Source organism: Otolemur garnettii, unplaced genomic scaffold, assembly GCF_000181295.1.
Source record: "Otolemur garnettii isolate 467f Iridium unplaced genomic scaffold, OtoGar3 scaffold00014, whole genome shotgun sequence".
Classification (NCBI taxonomy): domain Eukaryota; kingdom Metazoa; phylum Chordata; class Mammalia; order Primates; family Galagidae; genus Otolemur; species Otolemur garnettii.
In genome coordinates, this window is record NW_003852409.1 from 22,151,491 (window position 1) to 22,173,333 (window position 21,843).

General features: G+C 41.5%; 1 protein-coding gene across 1 annotated transcript in view; it reads right to left on the reverse strand.

Moving 5' to 3' along the window:
- Nucleotides 1–6,087: 6,087 nt before the first annotated feature.
- The window catches only part of BRINP1 (BMP/retinoic acid inducible neural specific 1), a 186,797-nt gene continuing 171,041 nt past the window's right edge, over nucleotides 6,088–21,843 (reverse strand). Inside the window, exon 8 of the mRNA XM_003785250.2 lies at nucleotides 6,088–7,418. Within this exon, the coding sequence (XP_003785298.1) occupies nucleotides 6,278–7,418 (1,141 nt within the window). The 3' untranslated portion in view covers nucleotides 6,088–6,277. The remainder of the gene's footprint in view (nucleotides 7,419–21,843) is intronic.

The window sequence follows — 21,843 nt, forward strand, 5'->3', positions numbered from 1 at the left end:
TAGCCAAGATCTAAGCCCTACTTCCTGTCTTCCAGCCTGTGCTCTTAGCCACAGTGCTAGGCTGCTGTTATATTCTCATATCAGGAATAATATTGAGTAGAATGGTTAAATCACTGACCTAGGAAATGGAAAATTGGAGTTCTAATTCCGGTTCTATAAATGTTTGATAATTCGGAAAAACCTAGCACCTGTGAGTCTTTGAGCTCACAATACTTTTGTACACTAACAAAATAGTAGGTGACATTATTATTAATTTATAATTATGTGTTATACAATTAACACCATGTAATTAACAAACCCCTGGCAGTGTTTATAATCATCTCCTAATTTGTAAGAGCATTACAGTCTCCTTACTCATTCAGGCCTGTGGCAAAGTCAGTCCCATCTGCAGGCCCTGGTGAAGACTTGCAGGAATTGCTAGACAGGGGGAAGTACAGTCATCCTTGGTAACATTAACACTAAAATTCAGGCTTGCAGCTTGGATGTTCCTGCTTTCTCCTTGGCCTTAGCTCTGAAGCTTTTATTTAAAATTTTTATCAAGGCCATTTTCTCCTTGGGATAAATATCTCCATTTCAAAGTGATATTAGGAGTGTGAAGTTTTGACTGTGACAGCAACTAATTGTCCACTCACAAGGAAAGACTGGACTTCAGTACAGTTCAGGAAACATCGGTCACACAAGGAATTTGGGGGTGGAGGTTAAATACTCAACTCAGGGAGCAACTCAATTTGTGATTCATGAAACCTGTGTATTTATTCCAAGATACATAATGGAGAATTTTTTTCATTGGTTTCACAATCATTCCTTCAGGCTTTATGCCCACCAGTGTACCAGGTTCAGTGAACTGGATTCTCTATCTACTACTGACCCAGTACATATCAAGTCACTCCTTTTCATCTTTAACCTAACTCATTTTAGATACTACTTTGTTTTAATTAGTACTTATAAAGAACATATTTACTTAATTGTATATAATATATTTGGGGTTTTATTAAAGTGGCCATAACCACCATTCACATCAATTTTGATTTATCTTGATGGAAAGACCACCTTCCCTGCGGGTAGGGTGATGCGTATAAACAACATTAGCTTAATAGGTGATCCTAGTTCAAATTATGCTTGAAGTAGTAAAGAGGGAACTAAATTCATGATTTAGACTAGATAAGAGGTACTTACCCAAGGTGTGTAGTATTCCATGGTGTCCAAGAAAGGTTGTTAAAACAGATGTGAAATATTATTCAAATGTATATGTGAAGGTACATTTTTATTGGGAAAGAGCCCACAGCTTTCACACTTTCTCAAAGAGAATTGGAGTATCTTCCAAATTAACTAAATCTAAAAAGATCTCTAATTTTCCAAAATTAACTAAGACAAGATTATGTAATAAAAAAATAACTTGAGGTCAGTTCCTGTTCATTGATTCAAATATATCCCATTCCATTGTCTGAATCTATCATGACTTGTGAGTTTGTTGAGAAGGGAGGATGGTTCTGAGCCAAGCAGTCAGAGAAAATACCATATGCCTTGACTCAGAACACTGACAATTAGATCCATGTTGAAGAGTTAAGAATAGCTTCATATTACACTTGTATCTTCAGGCCCTGATAATGGTTTGGAGAGAGAAGAAATGTTGAGAAGAGTTCCCTCAGGAAACCCCTTCTTTATAGGTTTTTAGAGTTAGCAAGGTTGGAATTACTAATATTATGCAGTTTCCAGGAAGACAGTAGCTGTCTACTAAGCCCAGGATAACCATACAGGATTTTGTTGATCCTCAACTGAAAAAAATGCTTATGTGTAAAATTTTTGTGACATAAGAAAAAGAATATATATGAGAGAGAGACAGAGAGGGAATGAACTGCATGTATATCTAGTAATCCATTAGCATAAATGTCATGGGCCTGACACTTGATTATTGTATTGATTGGGAAGTTAAGGTGGAAAAACTTTCACTCTGAGGAAACTAAACTCATGGCTGGTGTTCAAAACTTATAGAATAGTTTGAGTATAATTCCTAACCTCTGAAAGCTGAATTTTTAAAGATCTTTAAAGATTCCTTTAGCTCTGTGAGTCTATGATTCCATGTGTCCAGTCTTCTCTCCATTCTTCCTGATATATTAAGCATCTTTAACCATTATAATGAATTTTTCCTAAAAGTCTATTTTGAGTATTATTGACAGTGCTATATCAACTTACTTTGGGTAAATATGCATGTAACATGTATTTGTCAATTCTTTTATTTTCAAATATTCTTTATCTTTCTTTGTTTTTAAATTTGTAATCTGGCAGCCTCTGTATTTTAAAAAACTAGTTTTATCCAGTTACATTTATTGTGATTATCTGTGCAGTGAATGTGAATTTTGTTACTGTGTCTGTTTACACATGTCCTGCTATTTTAATGATTCTTTGTTCTCCCTTTAGGACTTATTTTTGATTTTCTTTTCCACTATTAACTTGAAAAACATATAATCTGTGTCAATTATTTCAAAGGTTAATCACTCTTCACCTCTTGACTCTGTGGTCTCTTTCCCTGTCATGTATCACCATCTAGTGGAACCATATTATTACCATTGTCTTCCTTCTACAGAATCAAGAATAAGGTAAAATATTTGTCATAGAGATCATTTTGTCAATATGGACAACCCAACAAGATATTGAACATTCCTAATTATATTCTTGGACTTGAATAAACCCACAGCCTCATTCCTATTGTGTTCATTTTGCTCCTCTTCCACTTTGCAGCATGGAGTCTCTGCATAACTATGATTTTAATCACTGAAGGGAGCCTTGCGGTTAGTGTGACCTCTTCTTGCCCTCCTCTTTGAAGGAGGCAGATGTGCTAGGGTCCAGAATTTTCCAATGATTTTATTTGATAGTTAATTAATGGCCTTCTATGGTTTCCATAGCAATGCCACACTTTGCTGCCAGGCCTTATCCAAATGGGCATTCTGTTCACTCTTGTGTTTTAGCATCCGCATATTAATCAGATACCACAGGGCCTTGGTTGCTGCATCAAATTGGCAAAACACTAATTGAATTAAAATCTTACGTAGAGGCTTCAGGCTTCTCTTCCTCCCAGCGAGAGGAGAATCTGGTTAGCTCAAAGGGCCAGACAGACCCAAGCAGGAGACATCTGGAAATTCACAGAACTTTGAAACTCTTCATAGGAAAGTATTTTCTGCTCACCTTAAAATAAATATTTTGATGTCTGAATTTTTCTCTCTCCTTGAAAATTTCTCTACTTCCCTGACCTTTCCAAACACCAGACATTGCTGCATTCTCTCTGTAAGATGAAGTGACTGAGTTAATATTTCCGAGGTGAAGGGAAGAAGGTTTTCCCACACATATAGTTGTGAAGGATGGGAAGGCACTTGGGTTGAAAGTCCTAACTGAATTGTGATAGGGTTTGGTAGCTAGTGTTTGTGAAGATTGTTTAGCAATCTGTAATGTGCTGAGTCTTTGGAAGTGACTGGAAGGTGGAAAGGAAGGAGAAAAGAAAGAGTGAACTGAGGAACAATCAGTCTTTGATTCATTCTTTAGATCGTAAGGATTATGGATCTAAATCCATAGATCCATTTCTCATATACAGTCAAAATCCTCACTTCCCTTGTTAGATTTAGCATTTAATGTGATACATTTTAAAATCATTATCAGAACTGACCTTTAAACATAACATGCATATTTATACTTGTATGTCTTTGCTTTCACTGTTCCTTTGGTCATTATGTACTTTATTATTTGCCCAGCTCAGGGTCATTTTTCAACACTCAGAATGAAAAAGTCCCTTCTATGAAGGCTCTTACCATCCCATGAATAGAATTATTAAGTTCTTTAGGGCACCTCTCTTTGTATGTGAGTACATGATAGCATTCGTCACGGTATAATGTAATTATTGTTTTTTTTTTTATAAATTGGTTTATATGTCTGATTTTTTCATTAGTTTGTGATTGTCACAAAAGCATAAACTGTTCCCTTACAGATTTTTGCTTTTCTGACAAGTCCTATCCATCTACTAGGTGTTTAAGAAATGTGTGATGATTTACTGACCTTATGAAAAATCTTGTGTTTGACAGATAAGCTGAGATATGACCTATGGCATGAAGGATTTCCAGCCTAAATGAAAACTGAAGCTTTCCAAAATCTGAGAGCTAAAACCCTATGTTAACATAAGGTACACGAAAAGTTGGTATAGAATATATGCTAATTCATACTAAAAACTGAAACATTAAAATTAAAATTGATTGGGTGGGGCCTCTGGCTCAAAGGGGTAGGGCGCTGGCCCCATATTGGAACCCGGAGGTGGCGGGTTCAAACCCAGCTGCGGCCAAAAACTCCAAAAAAAAAAAAAAAATTAAAATTGATCATTTTGGAAAACAAAATAATCCTCCCCCCACATACACTTAAACTTAGTATTTCTTTACCTCTCATGCATCAAAGCCCTCTCCTTCTTTCATCTTAAATTGAACTACATTAGAGACGGTGCTCACTGTGTGTTCTGTTGTTACAGACTCTGGTGGACTCTGAGATAGATCTTTGTGTTTTATGTAATATAACACTAACTTGAGAGAGAAATGCATATTCCAGATCTGGAAACTGTGGGTAAAATTATGCAAATCTGGTCAAGGTATGAAAGGATATCCTAATCATCTATTTTTTTTTTTTGTAACAGGAGCTGGAATGGGAGCTATAGCTCCCCTTCTGTGAGAGAAGAATTCAAGAGAAGTGGAAGATGGAGCTAATCAGCTTCCTGACCCTGCTATGGTCCAATCAGAATAGTGGTGACTCTCCAGTGAGGCAGAGATCTGCACTGGGCAGAAGTTTAGACCCCAGTTGTTCTAGGTTCTCTTTCTAACCTAAAGTTTTGTGGTTCTGCTTATCTCTGCCAATTCAGAAATGAAAAACCAGATATTCAAGAAATATCTCTTGCAGGTAACACTTTAGCAAAAAGATAAACCCGGAGTTCCTGGAGACTAAAAAGTGATGTCTGCCCAAATCCTCTACAGAATTGCTTTCCAATGAGCTTTCTTTCCTGAGAATTTCATTCCAGTTTAGACCCCATGTCCCTCACAAGGCTTCTTACCATTCACAGATGTCAAGAAAGTGGCAGTATTTATATCTTTGTGAGGGTAAGGGTGGAGAGGGGTAGGTGTGTGCATGTGTATTATGAGTTAATCAAAAGATATAGATAGATGATAAATAGATAGATACAGATACTTCCTTGGAAAAGTCTATCTAGTAGACCAATGCAATTACTAAAACTTACCTTAATGGACTTTACTTTGGCTATAAGTTTATTCAAATTAAACTTGATCTTTAAGATGGAAAGAATTTCTGTGAACTTTGACACTACTTTTTGAGGGGGAATAGGAGGAAGTAGGTGGGAGGAATTTCTGTACACACACACACACACACACACACACTACCCAAACAACCTCAGACTGGAAAATACCCCTTGACAACTTTGTACGAAAGGGGATAGTGTGATTTAAGAGGAGTATTGCTAAGGAACTCAGAGTGTGGGGTTCAAGACCTTATTCAGCCAATAACTCTGGATGTAATCATGGGCATGCCGTTCCTCTCTGAATCTGAATCTCTTCCCCAAACTATGTGATTGACTAGCTGATTTCAAGGTTATTTACTGTCCCATGACTATGTGAATGCAACCCCTTCCAATCCCACCTGTTGGCCGGTTTCCATTAGTTTTAGTGTATTCAGAATGAAAGAAGCCATAAGGATAAAATACCGTTGTTGGATCCCCACCTCCGTGTAAGAATGAGTCAAAGAAACCACAAGGAATTGAGCATAAAGAGTGAAGAAATCTTAACCGAAGAAATATCTTCTTTATCTATGTCCATTTCCTCCCACAAGGAATAATGGCAGTGTCAGTTGTACATTACATATCTCTCTCTCTTTAGTGTTTAATCTTAGCACCTGCACAGCAGAGATCTCTACAATTCATTGCATATGCTTTCTCCCCTCTCCCCCCTCCATACAGCACCTGAGGCCTAAGAAGCAACTCCCTCCGAGCTCCACAAAAGGCTGAGACCCTTCTTCATGACAGAGTATAGAAATCACAAACATGCCCAACGGTTTTATACAGTTGCTAGAACATTTGAGTTTCCAACAAGTGCAGATTTTCCTCCTTTTCTTGGAACATTAATTACATTTTACAAATTTTGTGTGTGTGTGTGCGTGTGTGTATGTTTTGTTTCGTTTTGCTTTGTACTGTTCTGTTGTGTTTGCACAACAAAAGGGAAAGTCCGTGGCAAGGAGTCCCGCGTTAGCAGAGCTTGGCTGTCATCTGGTCGGACTGTTTGAGGATCTCGGTGTTGTAGAGGTCCAAGGCGTGGTTCACTCTGATGATCTCGCTGTTGGTCAGTTTCAGGCGGTGTTTCAACATACAGGAGAACAAGTCCAGCTGGGGTTTCCCCGGGGCCACAGGCGGCGCCAGGCGGTTAATTCGGTCCCGAATATCCAGCAAGAGGAGCATCACGGACGAGGAAGAGTAGAACTGGCCGCCTTGTGTGTAGGACTGGTTGACCTGCTGCACCGCGCTGCGCAGGAGGTCGGCGTTGAACCGCAGGCTGTACCCGAACACCTGCACATCTGAGATCTTGATGTAGAACTGCCTCTTGGAGGGATCGGACAGGTCCACGGGGCCCTGGCCAGTGTCGTTACGCAGCAGAGTAGGGAGCCGAGTCCGACTACGTAGGTAGATGTGGACTGTCTCGAAAAACGTTTTCCATCGATTGCCCAGCAGGAGAGTCCAGTTGTAGCACTGGCTGTTTTGCAGACGGACCTTCTCCCAGCGCGGGTAGCCGAATTCGCCAAAGGGCATGTTCCAGCCCTCGGAGTGGCTCCCACTGAAGGGGTTGACGTAGACGAAGAACATGGGGTCCAGGCTGCTGTTGCGCATCTGGCAGATGCGCATGGACATGCCGATCACCATGTGGATGAAGTCCATGCGGTTCTTGTTGCTCTTGAGAGTGAGGGACATGCGCTTGCGCCACCGAGGGTCGAAGAAGGTGTCCAGGCGAATCTCGTTGCTGATGAAGGTTGTGTGCACGTACAGGCGCGAGTCCATCTTCTGCAGCAGGTACTTCAGCTCCAGGTCCTGGAAGTCCAGGTCGGTCTCAAAGCTGATGAACTGCTCGCTCCGCTCCGAGTCCACGTTCTGTGGTTCGCAGCGGCCTCGGTACAGCTTGTAGCCCTTGTTGCAGGAGCCGCAGAGCGAGATGTTGGCCAGGCTGCACATGGCACAGCTGTTGTTCCCGCCTATGATACAGGGGATCGGGCGCTGGCACAGCGTGGTGCTGCCGTGGCACACACAGCTCCTCTGGCTCTCCAGGAACGTTCCCCAAAACCCGTTCTCATTGCAGTAGAGAAGCGACTGGACCCTCGCAAGCCACTGCTGAATTGTCCTGAGGGATAGAGGGAAAAGTGGAGAACGTTACCAAAACCAGCGGGGCTGTGAGTTGTGGTTATCCCAGGGATCATGGAAATTGAAGCTTCCCCAAGAAGGAAAGGACTGGGCAGGGCAGTTAGGATAGGAAGGGAACTGAATAAGTGGATCATTACAATCAGGGTGAGATACACAAAAATCAAAAAACGTAAAATCCTCCTGGAGGAAAACAAATGAAGCCCTCCCAGCCATGCCTGGCAAGTTGAAATTTGCGTGAGTGTTGATGCTGATAAAGTTGAAAACATAAAAAAAGAAAAGGAAGGAAAAAAGGAGCTTCAACAGGTGAATCAGAAAGGATGCTGACAAGTGTGTTTCTTGGAAGTGAAATAATGGTCTGTCTCAAAACTATTGTAATGACCCATGTATAAACCAGAAGACCCACATTGTAGTTCATTGTAATGCCACAGACCATTTAAGTGGTTTACCCTTCTGGTGTGCAATGTTCCATCTGTAAAGCAAAGGGGTTAGAGTCAATGTTCTTTGGCAGTCCTTCCTGATCTGTGATCCCATTATACCATAGTCCCAAAAAAGAAGTTTGATTGGGGAAATCAAACTGTTTAAACTCCATTTCCCCTTCCAGGTGATAACATCATAAAAAAATCAGCAACAGAAAAATTCCCAGGGGTTATTTCTTTTACCTTATCTCAGATGTTTCAAACCCCGTCACTGATTCCTCCCATGAGGTTACGTAATATCGGGCAACCTCAACAAAAACAAATTATATTTCATAGTCCTCCAGGAATCAGGGAGTGCTTCCATAGTGAGGATCTTATACGATCTTCACAGTGGTTTTTCAAAACATTTAAGATTGGGGTTATTTCTCCCATTTTCTCAGAGCTCCAGAGTCTTGATTCAGTCACTTTTCCATTATAGCCTGTACCTCTAAGCCCTGTCCCCATAGCCCCTGGATATTAAAAGTGATACTAAAGTCTATGGCCAGATCCAGTCACTGAAATATTCCAATGAAGACAGATACTTCATCAGATAAGAAGCAACAGAAAAATAGGTAAAAATATGTAAGGCAATCAGCTCGGGGCGTCTCATCTTTCTTCATTTCTGTGCAAGTCATCTCTTAGCTGTCTTCCATGCTACCGATAATCCTTCCCATGTGTCTAGCACATTTTACCCTGAACAGGGTACATTCACTCCCGTTTTCTCCCTTGAGCCTCACAGCAACACTTTGAAAACAGCTTGGGACTTGAGGTCAGTCGGAGCCTAAAATCCCGGCTTTGCTACATGTGAACTGAGGTAATGCCGGGCAGTTTCCCTCACCTTCCTAATCATCCCTACCACCCAGAGCTGTTGGGAGGATTATGAAAATTTTTATGTGAAGGCTGAGCCCCAAACTTGGTGATTAACAAGAGCTTTATACAAGTTGGGTCTTGTTATTCCTGCAAAGGGACTGTCGGCTCTATTTTGTAAACATGACAATGGAAACTCAGAGATGAAATGATGGGTTTGACCTTATACAACCAGGGAGTAGAGAAGTCTGGCTCACACAGAAGGGACCCAATAACATATGCACATTTTAAGAAAGGAAAAAAAAATTGTATTAAAATTGTAATACTCAGTATATACAGACAACAAAAATGAACAGAAGTTACACTGAGCACCTCTTATAATTGCAGAAGTCAAATGTGACTTTAGTGTTAACAAATTTTGTGCAGATTTTTTTCTTAAAAAGTGTACACATTCTTAGGCACCTTCTGTGGACATGGCTTTTTGCATTATTTACCAAGCAAGAATTAAGAGAGCCTTCTTCTTTAAGGTTGCAGTGTGTGGTGGTTGGTGTTGATGAGGAAGGTAATAGTATCAGTAACTCTGATTCCCACCTTGTGATGCAGGACAGAACAGCTGATTTGCATTGGACTCCCTCTGGTAGGAAGGGGTAGCAATCCATTGATTCTACCTCTTACACTAATGAGCCATAATCACCAAACTACAAACACCAAGAGCCTAATGAAGCAGTAGAGCCTAATGTTGAAAAGCATGGGTGTTGGCCCAAGCAGAGCTGAGTTCAAAGCTCTGTTCTATACGTAGAAACAAGTCACTTTGCCTCTTTAAGCCTCAGTATCCATATCTAAAATGAGGATAATAGAGCCCATCTTAGGCTGCTGGTGAGAGGATTCAGTGAGATAATACATTTAAAGTGCTTAGAAGAGTCTAGCAGAGAGCAATTATGAAAAAGGTAATAATAAAAAAAGTACTCTTATCCCAGAGAATAAGCTCTTCCTTTGAAGGTATTGAGACACTTTCAGGGATTTCACTATCTCATTGGAGTTTGAGGAAAACCATTTTGTTATATCCATTTGAAAATGGATACTGTTGAAATGGCTTCCCAGCATGCTTTGCTCTAAATAACTTGCTTATCAGCTGAGAGAAAATGGCGGAATAATTAATGTCTCCCAGAAACCCTGTGCCTTTTTTTTTCTTTTTTGAGATAGAGTCTCAAGCTGTCACTCTAGGTAGAGTGCCATTGCATCATAGCTCACAGCAACTGCTCTGGATAGAGTGCTGTGACATCATAGCTCACAGCAACCTCCAACTTGGGCTCAAGTGATCCTCTTCCCTCAGTTTTTCTACTTTTAGTAGAGACAGGTTCCCAGTCAAGCAATCTATCCATCTCAGCCTCCCAGAGTGCTAGGATTACAGACATGAGCGACCGTGCCCAGCCAACCCTGTGCCTTTTAAGTCCACAGAAACAGCCACACCTCTGGCATCAATACCTCCCTTACAAAATTCAAAACATAGTGTTGAACATAGGCCCTGGTTTCTTTGTGCATTTCCCCTCCAGAGTCTTAGGTTTGAAAAGAGAGGTCCCTTCTTCCCACAATCCCTAGCTAGCTTTCTACAGTACTTAGAGCCGGGTTCTATAAATGTTCACCAAATGAATGAAGAATATTAATAATTTTCTTTTTATTTTTCATTAACATTAACAAAAAGAGAAACAAACTCCTCCATCATCCCTCATGACCACAGTATTAGTTTTTTTCCATAACATCCACCCACACAGCTCCAAGCCTCCCCGGTTTCTGCTCCTGAGACCAATCCTATTACAGCCTGGAGAACAGCAGCAGGCCCAGACTCCAGGACACGGAGCTGGAATGATAATGAGCTGTGTGGCTCCCACCTCCCAAACTAGAACATTGACTGAATATTGGGGATGAGTCACCTGATATTTTTATGAGCTGCAGAGGCCCTCCACACAGCTCTGATTGCATGGTTCCATCTGACGAGAGCGGCATTTCAAAAATGCCTCTTTCAAATGGCCCACACTTGCCCCTGTCACTCCCTCTCCAAGTGACAGGACAGTACCCCATTTAGTGCTCCTCTGTCCCCATCTGCAAGGCATTCTATAACCCCGCAGAGCGCCCCCTTTCTCTTGTCTTATCATTGGGACCCTTTGTCGGAACCACAGCCCCCACTCCTTGAATCAATGCTTCATTGTGGCTGAACTCTCAGAATCCTCAGTGGGGGAAATAAAAGGATGAAAGTTCCTGGTGATGCTGCAGTAAGCAATGGGGCTTGTGGCAAATTAGGATTCCAGCCCTGTCGAGCAGGAGGGACTGGGGACAGAGGCCCTCTGAGATGCATTTGGGAGCTGCGTGGCACCTGCATCTCCTGACCTCAGAATAATCATGAGGTTGTGGGCTGTATCAAAGAAAGCATTAATGATATAGAGAGGACTTAGAAAGGAGGTGGTGTTCAGGGGGCTCAAGGAGCACGAGGCTGGGGGACAGGGTGGAAGATGGGGAAGGGTGATAAGAGAGGAGAAAAGGATTTGGTGTTGGAGATGGTGGGGAAGAAGTTGGAACAGATGAGCAGGCAGGGGCTATTGGAGGGGATGAGTGTGACAGAACGAAGTCAGAGTGGATAGATAAGGACGGAAAAATTCAGTCAAGCCTTCATCTGTCATAACTCTCAGCTTCGGGGAATATGGACATAGAATGCACTATGTGAGGACAAGCTAGTTGTCCATCCCCCTCCTTTTTATGCAGAGGCCAGAGGTGGGGAGTGGGGCTAGAAAGGGGAAGCAGTGTTGCCAGTAAATCCTCATTCCCAAGGCCAGTGAACTTTTATTTGCTTTTCAGTATTTCATTTTCAAGAACAGAATCCGAAAGTCTAGCTCATTCCATTTGGTGTGTGTTTCTAATACAAGGTAATTCCAATCATGAGAAAACAGCCTTCATCAGATCAATCTCCTACACCTTCTCCATCTCCAGCCAGCGCTCTGGAGTAACAGCTGATAGTCCTAAACCCTGCAACACTCAATTGTAAGCATCACCCTAAACCAGCTGGGATGGGGGGGGGGGTCCTATGGCTTACAATGATTGAGTACTCATTGTATACGTGATGCTGGAGGCTCTTCATACTGTTTCCCTGAGCAGTACATAAAACCATCTCAGTGTTACAGATGAAGATAAATGAGTCCTGGAGAAGCGAGGCAGCTTGTCTGAGATCACAAGGTTCTCCACATCCAAATACCAGCCTCTCTCCCTCTGGCCTCAGCACACTTTTTTCTATGTATCATAATGTTAAATTACAATGATAAGGCTAGCAAGAGAAAAGAAGCAGGCCACAAGAAAAGAAATAAACGGAAATAATGGAAAAACACTGGAAGTTTGAGCCTGTGAAGGGCCTATTATCACATTCTTTGCTTCCTCTGGACCTGCCAGGGTCCCTTTCCTCCACTCATAGATAATTGGGGCTCCCGACAAGTGCATAGGAAAAGACTGGGGACCAGGGGTAGGAGGGACTGCTATCTATAAATACCATTTCCCAGGCTAGTTGGTGACAGCTTGCCTCAACCCTGGCAACAGAGAAGCAGCTTAATAGGCCTGCTCCAGAGGAGAGGGTCTCACAGAGGCAGGCACAGTCCCCATGTAATGCAGTAAGTGTGAGGCAGGGAGGAATAGGTTTTAAAATGCTTTTCTCAGTCCCTAGGGATCCAAAGCGTCTTCTATTTGCAGCCAAAGCTGAACTCCAATACGTCTAAATCAGCATCTTTCTGCTGGATGGGATTTCAATTCATTCTGATAGGGGACTGAGAGCAGAGAAGAAGGAGGAAGAAGAGGAGGGGGAGGAACTGCATTTTCATTTCTAAACTGGAAAACGCTGGAGCCTGATTGACCAGCCCCCATCCTGGCTCCTAATGAAGCCACTCGGACCTTCAAGAAGCCTTGGAAATGTGCGCCCCATCTCCCTCATGCTTACACCTGCACTCAGAGACGTCCTCACTGAGGGGGGAAGATCAGTGTTGCTTGAGTGCTTCCCACATCATGGGAATTATCCCTTTATCCTCACATCAATCCCATGAGATAGGATGTTCTTATGATCTCCATTCCACTGAGGGCATTGAAGACAAGAGAGGGACGTGACTCACCACTGGTCACACAGCGTAAGTGTAGCAGGCCAGAGTTCAGGATTTGGGGGTCCAAACCCAGAGATCTCTCAATGGCCCTTCTGTATATCCCCCGCCCTCTAAACTCCAGATTGGAGGAGAATCTGGGCCCTGAGCCAAGAAAACACCTCAGCTGCCCCCCTGCAGGCCCTTGTCTTTGCCTCAGCCAGGATTTTCTGGCGACCTGACAGGACTCCTGGCGACACAGCATGGAGTCACTTGTCATTTGGAAGACAGAGGCTCCACCACCCAGGGCTTCCTATCATTGCTCTCAAAGGTACATATCTCTCTTTCAGAACCCCCAGCTGGGGAGCCCAGACTGGGGTTCCTAATTCAAGTCAACTCCCTGCTGATTTTAATTGGAGGTTTTGCCTAAGAAGGGAATGCAGAGCTGGGCCAATGGCATTTTAGGGGAGATCACACAAACTGGGTGCCAAGGAGAAGGAGGAAGAAAAACAGACCTAGGCTAAAATAGAAAGCTATAATCCATGACTCCCATTGGCCTACCAGGAACATGTATTTAAAAGTGGAGAGGAAATGAAAAAAAAAAAAAAAGAAGGAAATTGGAGTTCTGAATTATTCTTTTATTTGTGCCCTCTGCTTCCTCCGTGGCATTTCTTTGACATTGTAATGGGAGTCTGAGTAATTCTGTGAGACTCCCCACAATGTGTATTGCATAGACCTAGACCGCAGACTAAACTGGGAAGACAAATGGTTGGATTTTTTTTAGGTTTCTGATGATACACTGTTTTTTGTGCTGTGTGTGACTGGGGCTTTTTGTATGTGTGTGTGTTTTAAAGGAATGGTGGTAATAAGAGAGAAATACATGAGGTAACTGGAGTCAGAATGTTTGAGGCTCAACTGAAACAGGCCTCAGAAATGCTATGGATGTGCGGCTGTGAATTATAACCAGCCGTCAGACGTACTCTGTTCGCTATTTTTCCCAGATAAATATTTACCTTTTAATAATTTCCCTCTTTGAATTTCTATCATTGTTTTTACAACCTGTTTTTTCCTTTTCTCAGTTATTTATTCACATAATGTTAGGGCCTCCCTGAGTGATGGTCCCTCGCCACAATGAAGATGTTTTGTAGCTCAGGATTGTGGTGTGAAGGCCGCAGGGTCTTCTCGGGAGGGCAGAGGTGGAGGGTGGAGGGAGGAAGGAGGAGAGCACTGATGTAGAAATCCAACGGGGTCTTTAAAATTAGGTTGTCAGGAGCTTAATTGGGAAGGATTATGAAACAATTTTTGCAATTACATAGTTCTGTGTCTGGAAGGAGGTGACAGGTAACATCAGCTGCATATTCAAATTCAGCACTTTGCTTTGGGGCATGGACGTGTTAAAGGCAAGCAAGGAAGGTGCTAGAAACCTCTTAGGGATGACAGAAGAGCTAAAAACAGCAGCATGCTCCCAGATGGAGGGATGCAAACCTGGTTTCTTTTTCCTGGGCAGGAGTCAGGCTGGAGAAGGAGAGACTCAGACTGAAAGGCTATGAAATAAGAAGAGGATAATCAGGGTCCCATGGGCCTTGAGCCTGAAGTGCAATAATGACCATCTAGATGAGTGATCTAGGCAGTGGGGTAGGGTGGTTGTAGGTGTGGGCCTTAGTTAAATAAGAACTGGGCCTGGCTCTATTTGACCTTGGATGTTTGGCCTTAAATAAGTCACTTGACCTCTTCAACCCTCAATATTCTTATCTGTCAAATAGGGGAAGATAATACCTCCCCTGTACTTTGTGTGAAGAGGTAGAATTGAATACATAACATTCCTGAGAAGTTTCCAGTGGAAAAAAAGTAATGACTGCCCATTAACCATGATCATTACTGAGGCTAATGGATAGCCATGTTTTGTAAGTGTCTCAGGTATTTCTCCTGGTTACTAGAACAGCCCAGTTGATTATAAGCCTAATATCTTTGTCTCACTGGTTATTCACTTTCCACAGTTCTAATGAACACTGTCACCATGATGCTTGCAGAAGAAAGAGCTACACATGAGTTTGGAGTCAGAAAGTAAATGGATATTGAATCATAGCTCTTCCACTCATTATTTAACCTTGAGCTAATTGCATGTCCTTCTAAGCTTCAGTTTTCTCAACTACAGAATGAAATAATAACACCTTCCTTGTACAATTGTTGTTCAAGGTTCAGATAAGATAATATATATAAAGCTTAGACTATAGAGACTAGGTGAACACTGTCTCTCAGGAAAACAAACTATACTTTTCCTCTTGAGTTCTCATAGTAAATCGTCCTTTGAAATCAGTAATTATAGATTTAAAAACTCAGAGGGGGAAAGAATTCAACAAATACTGCTGGGTCAGTTGAATATCAATATTAAACAAAAGAAATCTTAACAATTAACCTCTTCTGTACCCCCAAAACAAAACAGATGGATTGCACATAAGAATGTGAAAAGCAAAACCACAATAACAGCAACAAAATAGCTTTTGGAAGAAAACACGAGAGAGTATCTTTATGACACTGGAGTAGAAAAAGATTTTTTTTTTAAAGCAAACACCATTAAAAATTGATTAGTAAGACTATAGTAAGATTTCTAAATCCTGTCAAAGATACCAGGAAGAGAGTGAAGAGTCAGGTCTCAATGAGACAATATATCTACAATACATCTAGCAGACAAAAGTTTACATTCATAATACATGTTAAGCTACAAATGTTTGTGTTTCCACAAAATGTATGTATTGAAATCCTAATCCCCAAAGTGATGCTATGTGGAAGTGATCGGGTTGTAAGGATGGAGCTCTCATGAATGGAATTAGTGCCCTTATAAATGAGGCATAGCAGAGACCTCTTGTCTCATCTGCCATGTGAGAACACAGCTAGAAGGTGAACCAGAAAGCCCTCACCAGACACTAAATCTCCCAGCACCTTGGTGTTGGTGTTCCCAGCCTACAAAACTGTGAAAAATAAATTTCTGTTGCTTATATGCTACCTAGTCCATGGTATTTTGTGATAGCTGCCTGAAAAGACTAAGAAAAAATAACTCATCAATGAGAAAAAGTCATCTAGCTGAATGGGAAATGATATTCAGAAAAGTCAATACCCAATGAGTCTCCATTCATTGTCAGGACAAGGCAAATTAAAACTTCAATGAGATACTACTCAGCAGAATGGCTAAAATACAGTTAGAATATAAAATTAAAATATGGAAAGCACTAGGTGTTGGCAAGGCTGTGAAATGACAGAGAATTGCCTTAATCAACCTGGAAAACTGGAAGCATCTACTAAAATATTTAGTAAGCTGAACCTATGAATACACTACGTCCCGTGGATTCCACTCCTAGTATGTCAGGCAAAAAGGCATATACAGGGTGGACATAAAGTTTGTGTGCAATTTACTATGTTAAACTATTTTAAATTGCAAATGAACTTTATGTCCACCCTGTATAAGAGTTCGTCTAAAGGCAAGTGTAAAATTACAGTACTATTTATAATAATGCCAAACTGGGGACCATGCCAATGACCATCGGTGGTGGCACAGACCTCTACACACACAATGCAATGCTCTTGAGGATGAATGAGACACAACTACACAAAATATCATGGAGGAATCCATAGAAGAGGAACAAGGTAAAAGGATCCAGATATTGTTCACACTGTCTATTTCTATTGATCTAAATGTATATGTACAGTGTGTATGTGTGTATATACATAGATACACATATGAAAAACTGAAATATGATGGAGGAAACAGTGAGAAAATAAATCCCCCTGGGAAGAATGTTGATAGTGCTGAGAAGACACATGGGCTTGTATAGCGCAGGTAAGGCCCTGTTTCTGATCTGGGTGCTGGTTACATGTGTGAATTCAGGTTGTGAAAATTCACCTTGCTGTATATCTATATTGTTTCACTTTCTCTATGTATGTAATAAATTTTACTAAAGCATTTGTCCTAAAATCATTCTATAAAACAACCCGAATATATCATCTTCAAACTTTCTATAGGTCTATTGATTTTTCTCTAATTTTAATCCTTACAACTTCTCTGTGTCCTGGGCTGGGTTGAAGGGGCATCACTGGGAATTTTATTTTGACAACATGAAACACTGAGGCTCAGATAGGATAAGTACTTACAGATGGTCACCAGTGACTTGTCACATCACTGGGATTATAACTCACCCAATGTGGGAGTTTGTTGATGGGACATGGGGATGAATACAGGGAGGAGAATTGGGAGGTGGCTTTGAACAGAGGATAAGAAAGGGCTATCCACAGAAATTTAAGAATTTAGTTCTATTTTGGACTCAATCCTCTAAGCCTACAGATTCTATTCCAAACAGGAAGCTACTTCTGAGCTCCAGGGAGAAAGAAGAAAAAAAAAACGAAAAACAACAAAAAGGAACTTGGAGATGCTTATTTTTTTGCTTTACGTCAGCCAAGTGAGTCAATTGCCCTACTTGCTACAAATGCAGAATGATAAACAGGGACAGAAATGGAGAGATGCCCACTAGTGCGAGCTGAAACAAGCCCTGTACTGCACAGGACTCATAGCAAAGCTCGCTGTCTGGCATGCACCGCCCTGCCCCTCACGGAGACTGCACACCCTTCGTTGCCACTGCACTGGACTTCATTGCCTTCCTTTTCTTGGCCCATAAATAGAAAAGAAATGCCAAAGATATTCTTAGTTAAAAGCTTCATTGCCACATGGTTTTGAGGGCACTTGTAGGCTCCCATGACTGATGGCCAGAAGCCTTGAGCTAGCCTGGTGCTATCTGCAAGCTTGTATATTTTATTAAAAGGATGGTTTAATGCACAGTCAAAATAAGGCTTTGTCTCCCAACCCCTCACATACAAATCTGTAGTTAGGGACTATCATAAAAGCAATTTATTCTGGGGAGAGATTCCTATGGGTTTAGGGTGACAGAATATCAAATCCCAATGCTGAATGATGCTTAGGCAAGGCCTAACCATGTGACAGATGGGAAACAAAGTCCAGAGACATTAGTGACCTTCTTTAGGTTACACAAGTAGTGCCTGGAAGCCCTAGGACCAGACTCTTCTGCTTGAGGGAGGATTCTGTACACTGCCAAAACGTATACTGTTAATCTCTCTCCAGGCCATTTCCAAAGGTACCCATAGTATTTTACCTAAATGACTGTGTACTGAGGAAAGGGATTTGGGGGCATATGGGCTGTGAATGGCATTAATTCTAGGAAATGCAAAATGTCACTGTGGTGTCCCAGTCAGAAGAAGGGTTTCTGGAGTCAGATGATTGGTGAAGTTTTAGCTCAGGTCCACCTCTCAGTGGGTCATGTGACTATTTCCCCACTTCTAGAATGCATGCTTGGGATTATTCTATGATTGGAATGGTTGGAATACTCAACAACTAGTAGAATCTCCTTCCTTCCTTCTTCTAGTATCCACACTAAATATATACCTACCAAACAATAGAAAAATAGTAGTTTATGGGACATTCTCCCACCAGGAACCAGCTTCCAAAAGGACCAAAAAAACAATAACAAAATTATAACAAACAAAACTTGTACCCATGGAGCAGCATGTACCAAGGGGCTTACACTTTAAAATAAATTCACTAAACAACAATATTTTGTGGGGAGGGAACAGAGTCTCACTCTGTTGTCCCAGGTAGAGTGACATGGGTGTCAGCCAAGATCACTGCAACCTCCAATTCCTAGGTTCAAGTGATTCTGCTGCCTCCACCTCCTGAGTAGCTGGGACTACAGGCACATACCATAATGCTCTACTAATTTTTCAATTTTAGTAGAGTCAAGGAGGGATTTCACTTTTGCTCAGACTGACCTGAACCCCTGAGCTCAAGATTCTCCAGCTTTGGCCTCTCAGAACACTGGCACCAGGCACTCCAGTACAGCAGAGAAGCCAGGCCTGAGCTGGCTGAGTAGCCTTGTACATTTGGTGCCTGAACCAACTGGTGTCTTAGCCTTAGGTAAGTGGCAATTTGACTCAGGGGAGCAGCCATAAAACAGATGTTCAAGCCCACCTGGTACCTGCCCTCTACAGGGCAGTACAGCCTTGACTGGTCTGTATCACACCATCCTCTGTATCATCTGCTATACAGCGCCCCGCCTCCTAGGTTATGGATTTGAAATTCAAGCTGCTGATGTGCTGCCAGCCTGGGGCGTGAAGCTAAAGTTTACTGTTCCCCACAAGCTTCACCCTGGCATTCCCAAGTTCTTGCTTCCATTGCACCGAGCCTCATAGAGTTTGGGGCGCTGTTGCATCCCACCAGGGTCCAGATTCACAACTGCACAGTACTCTCCTGGTATCTAAGTTGCCACTGTGCTCTGTTGGCTCTGGAACCTACATTGCTTGAGCCTCTTGAACAATCCTTCCTTTTTGCCATACCAGTGCTGGACCTTTACAATAAGGATCATATTCACATCTACGTCCTTGCTGTCTAAGTCTGAGCTACTGGGGAGTGTCTCAGAGCCACAGAACAGTGCCATAGTCCTCAGCTTGCTGAGAGAGTTGTGTCCACCTATGCCTAAGAGAGTAAACCTGCACCCATGTCACAGGTGCCATACTTGTTTACAGAGACAATGTACCTGGGGACCCAACTCCATAGCCACTGCAAGCCTCTGTGACCTTGAACACAGCACCACTGTGAGTTGCCTCTAACCTATATTAGAATTGACATGTGGAGAAATCCAACTCAGATGAGTCTTCCCACTGTCTAGAAATTAAGACTAAGGGGCTCCCTAAAGACCTTGCACTGATAATCTTAATAATCTGCCTTGCCACCACACTGCCACAACTCCTGAGGACTAGACCATTAAGGATCTGCAGTGATCACTGACATTGACTACAACTGACAAAGGTGCACAAAGACTACACTACTGTGTCCTCAGAACCAGACCAATGGACTCTACCCACTGATACTCTGGCACTCATCTTTAGGTGAAAATCTTGCCCTATAAAACCCACTCTGTAAAACTCTAAGATGTGACTATTCCAGCAGATGCACAGACATAAAGAGAACAAAACAGAAATCTTGGAGCTGAAGAATTCAATAAATGGATTAAAAAATACAACTGAGAGCTTCAATGGCAGGCCAAATAAAGAAGAAGGAAAAAGTCCTGAATTTTCAGATAAGTTTTCAAAATAACTGAAAAGGGAATGAAAAGGAAAAAAGAATAAAAAAGAATGACTTTGTAGCATTTATGGCACACCATAAAGCAAACAAATATTTACATGATGGGAGTTTAGGAGAGATAAGAGCTAGAGAAAGGCACAGAGAGCTTACTTAATGAAATAAGTGTTAAAAATGTCCATGTCCTGGGAGAGATATGGATATCTCTCTTCAAATCCATGAAGCCTATAGGTTCCCAAATGCTGGGAGAATGGATACTAAAGATCCCATTCTTGGCAAAGGAAAATGCCCCCAGAAAAAGAGGAAAACTAAAAAGTAAACTGAGTGAGTCACAACAAAGAAAAGTCAGCTAATTTACATTTAAGCTAGCCATTGCTAGCAAGCTTCTTGCCTTTTCTGAAATTCTAGACTGTTGGGGGTATAGCTTACAAGTACCCAGCTGAGTCCGTGAGCACTCTAAGGAAAATAATAGATATAGAAGAAGCTATGACAAGTCCTAAGAAAAGATACATCTTCTGGAGTGTTTCCTGCCTATTACACAGGCAAAGCAGGTACTCATTGTTGGAGATTTGCATTTGTCTGGGGCAGAGACCAAGAGCTACTGCTTGAGCTCTGAGATATGGGCAGAAGAGCTTATATCCCTTATAGCAGAGGACAACCTTCCATGGTGGTGATAGGAAGAAAATGCCTCCCTCCCACTGATCCCTCAGAGGAAATTAATGCTGGTGGCATTTTTACTCCACCGAGAACTAGAAGCTCTCCCAATCCAAGGCTCAGATTTGAGATTACTGAAGGCCACCCTTAAAGTTAATTATAATAACAATAGAAGCTGATATGATCAATCCAAGAAATTGTTGACATCTTTGTTCCCCCTCTCATCTTATCCTCTGGGCAAATAGACGTCAATAAAATCAGAGTGGAGCAAACACTCTGGGCCATTGCCAGAATCCCACAAGGGGCAATGGACACCTGAGCTCCCGCTTTTAATTCTACTCTAGGTCTTGTGTCTTTCTTTACCATAGCTTCTAACTCTATATTTCTTCAGTGGATCACCACCAGTATCCACATGTCTCAGTGGATACTGCTTTTTGGTCGGGAACCCAACACCAAACAGGTTCAACCCAAAAAGGTCCTTACCAAGGCACATTGTAATTAAATTGTCAAAAGTCAAAGAAATAGTGAGAATTTTAAAGGGAGTAGGAGAAAAACAAAAGAGACAAAAAAGGAAATTACATTAACCATTGGCAAATTTCTCTGCAGAAACCTTGCAAGTCAGGAAAGAATAGGATAATATAATCCAAGTGATGAAAGAAAAAAAGAAATCAGCCAAGAATATTATACCCAGCAAAGCCATCTTTTATGAATGAAGGAGAAATAAATTCCTTCCCAGATACAAAAATTCAATTAATCACTGCTAAATCAGCCTTAAAAAATGCTTAAGTGAATGCTTCAACCAGAAGTGAAAAGCTGATCATCTCTATGAAAACATTAGAACATAAAACTCACTGCTAGAGATAAATTCATGATTAAGTTCAGAGTATACTACTACTATAATGGTCTATAAATCTATCAAATCTCTAGAATGAAAATTAAAATTTTAAATGGTCAAAAATAACTATAGGAACAATAAGTTTTGAGGACTACTCAATTAAAAAAGGATATAATTTGCTTCAATAAAAATATAAATGGGGGACACAGTAAAAGTCTAGAGTATTTGTATGCAGCTGAAGTTATCAGATTAAAATAGTCTATTATAACTATACAGTGTTTTAGTAAGCCTCCTAGCAACCAAAAAGAAAAAATTATAGCAGTCACACAAATAAAAAGTGAAAGGAATTGAAGCTTAGAACTACATAAAATCCTAAAGGACAAAGGTAAGCAAGGAAGAAGGGAAAA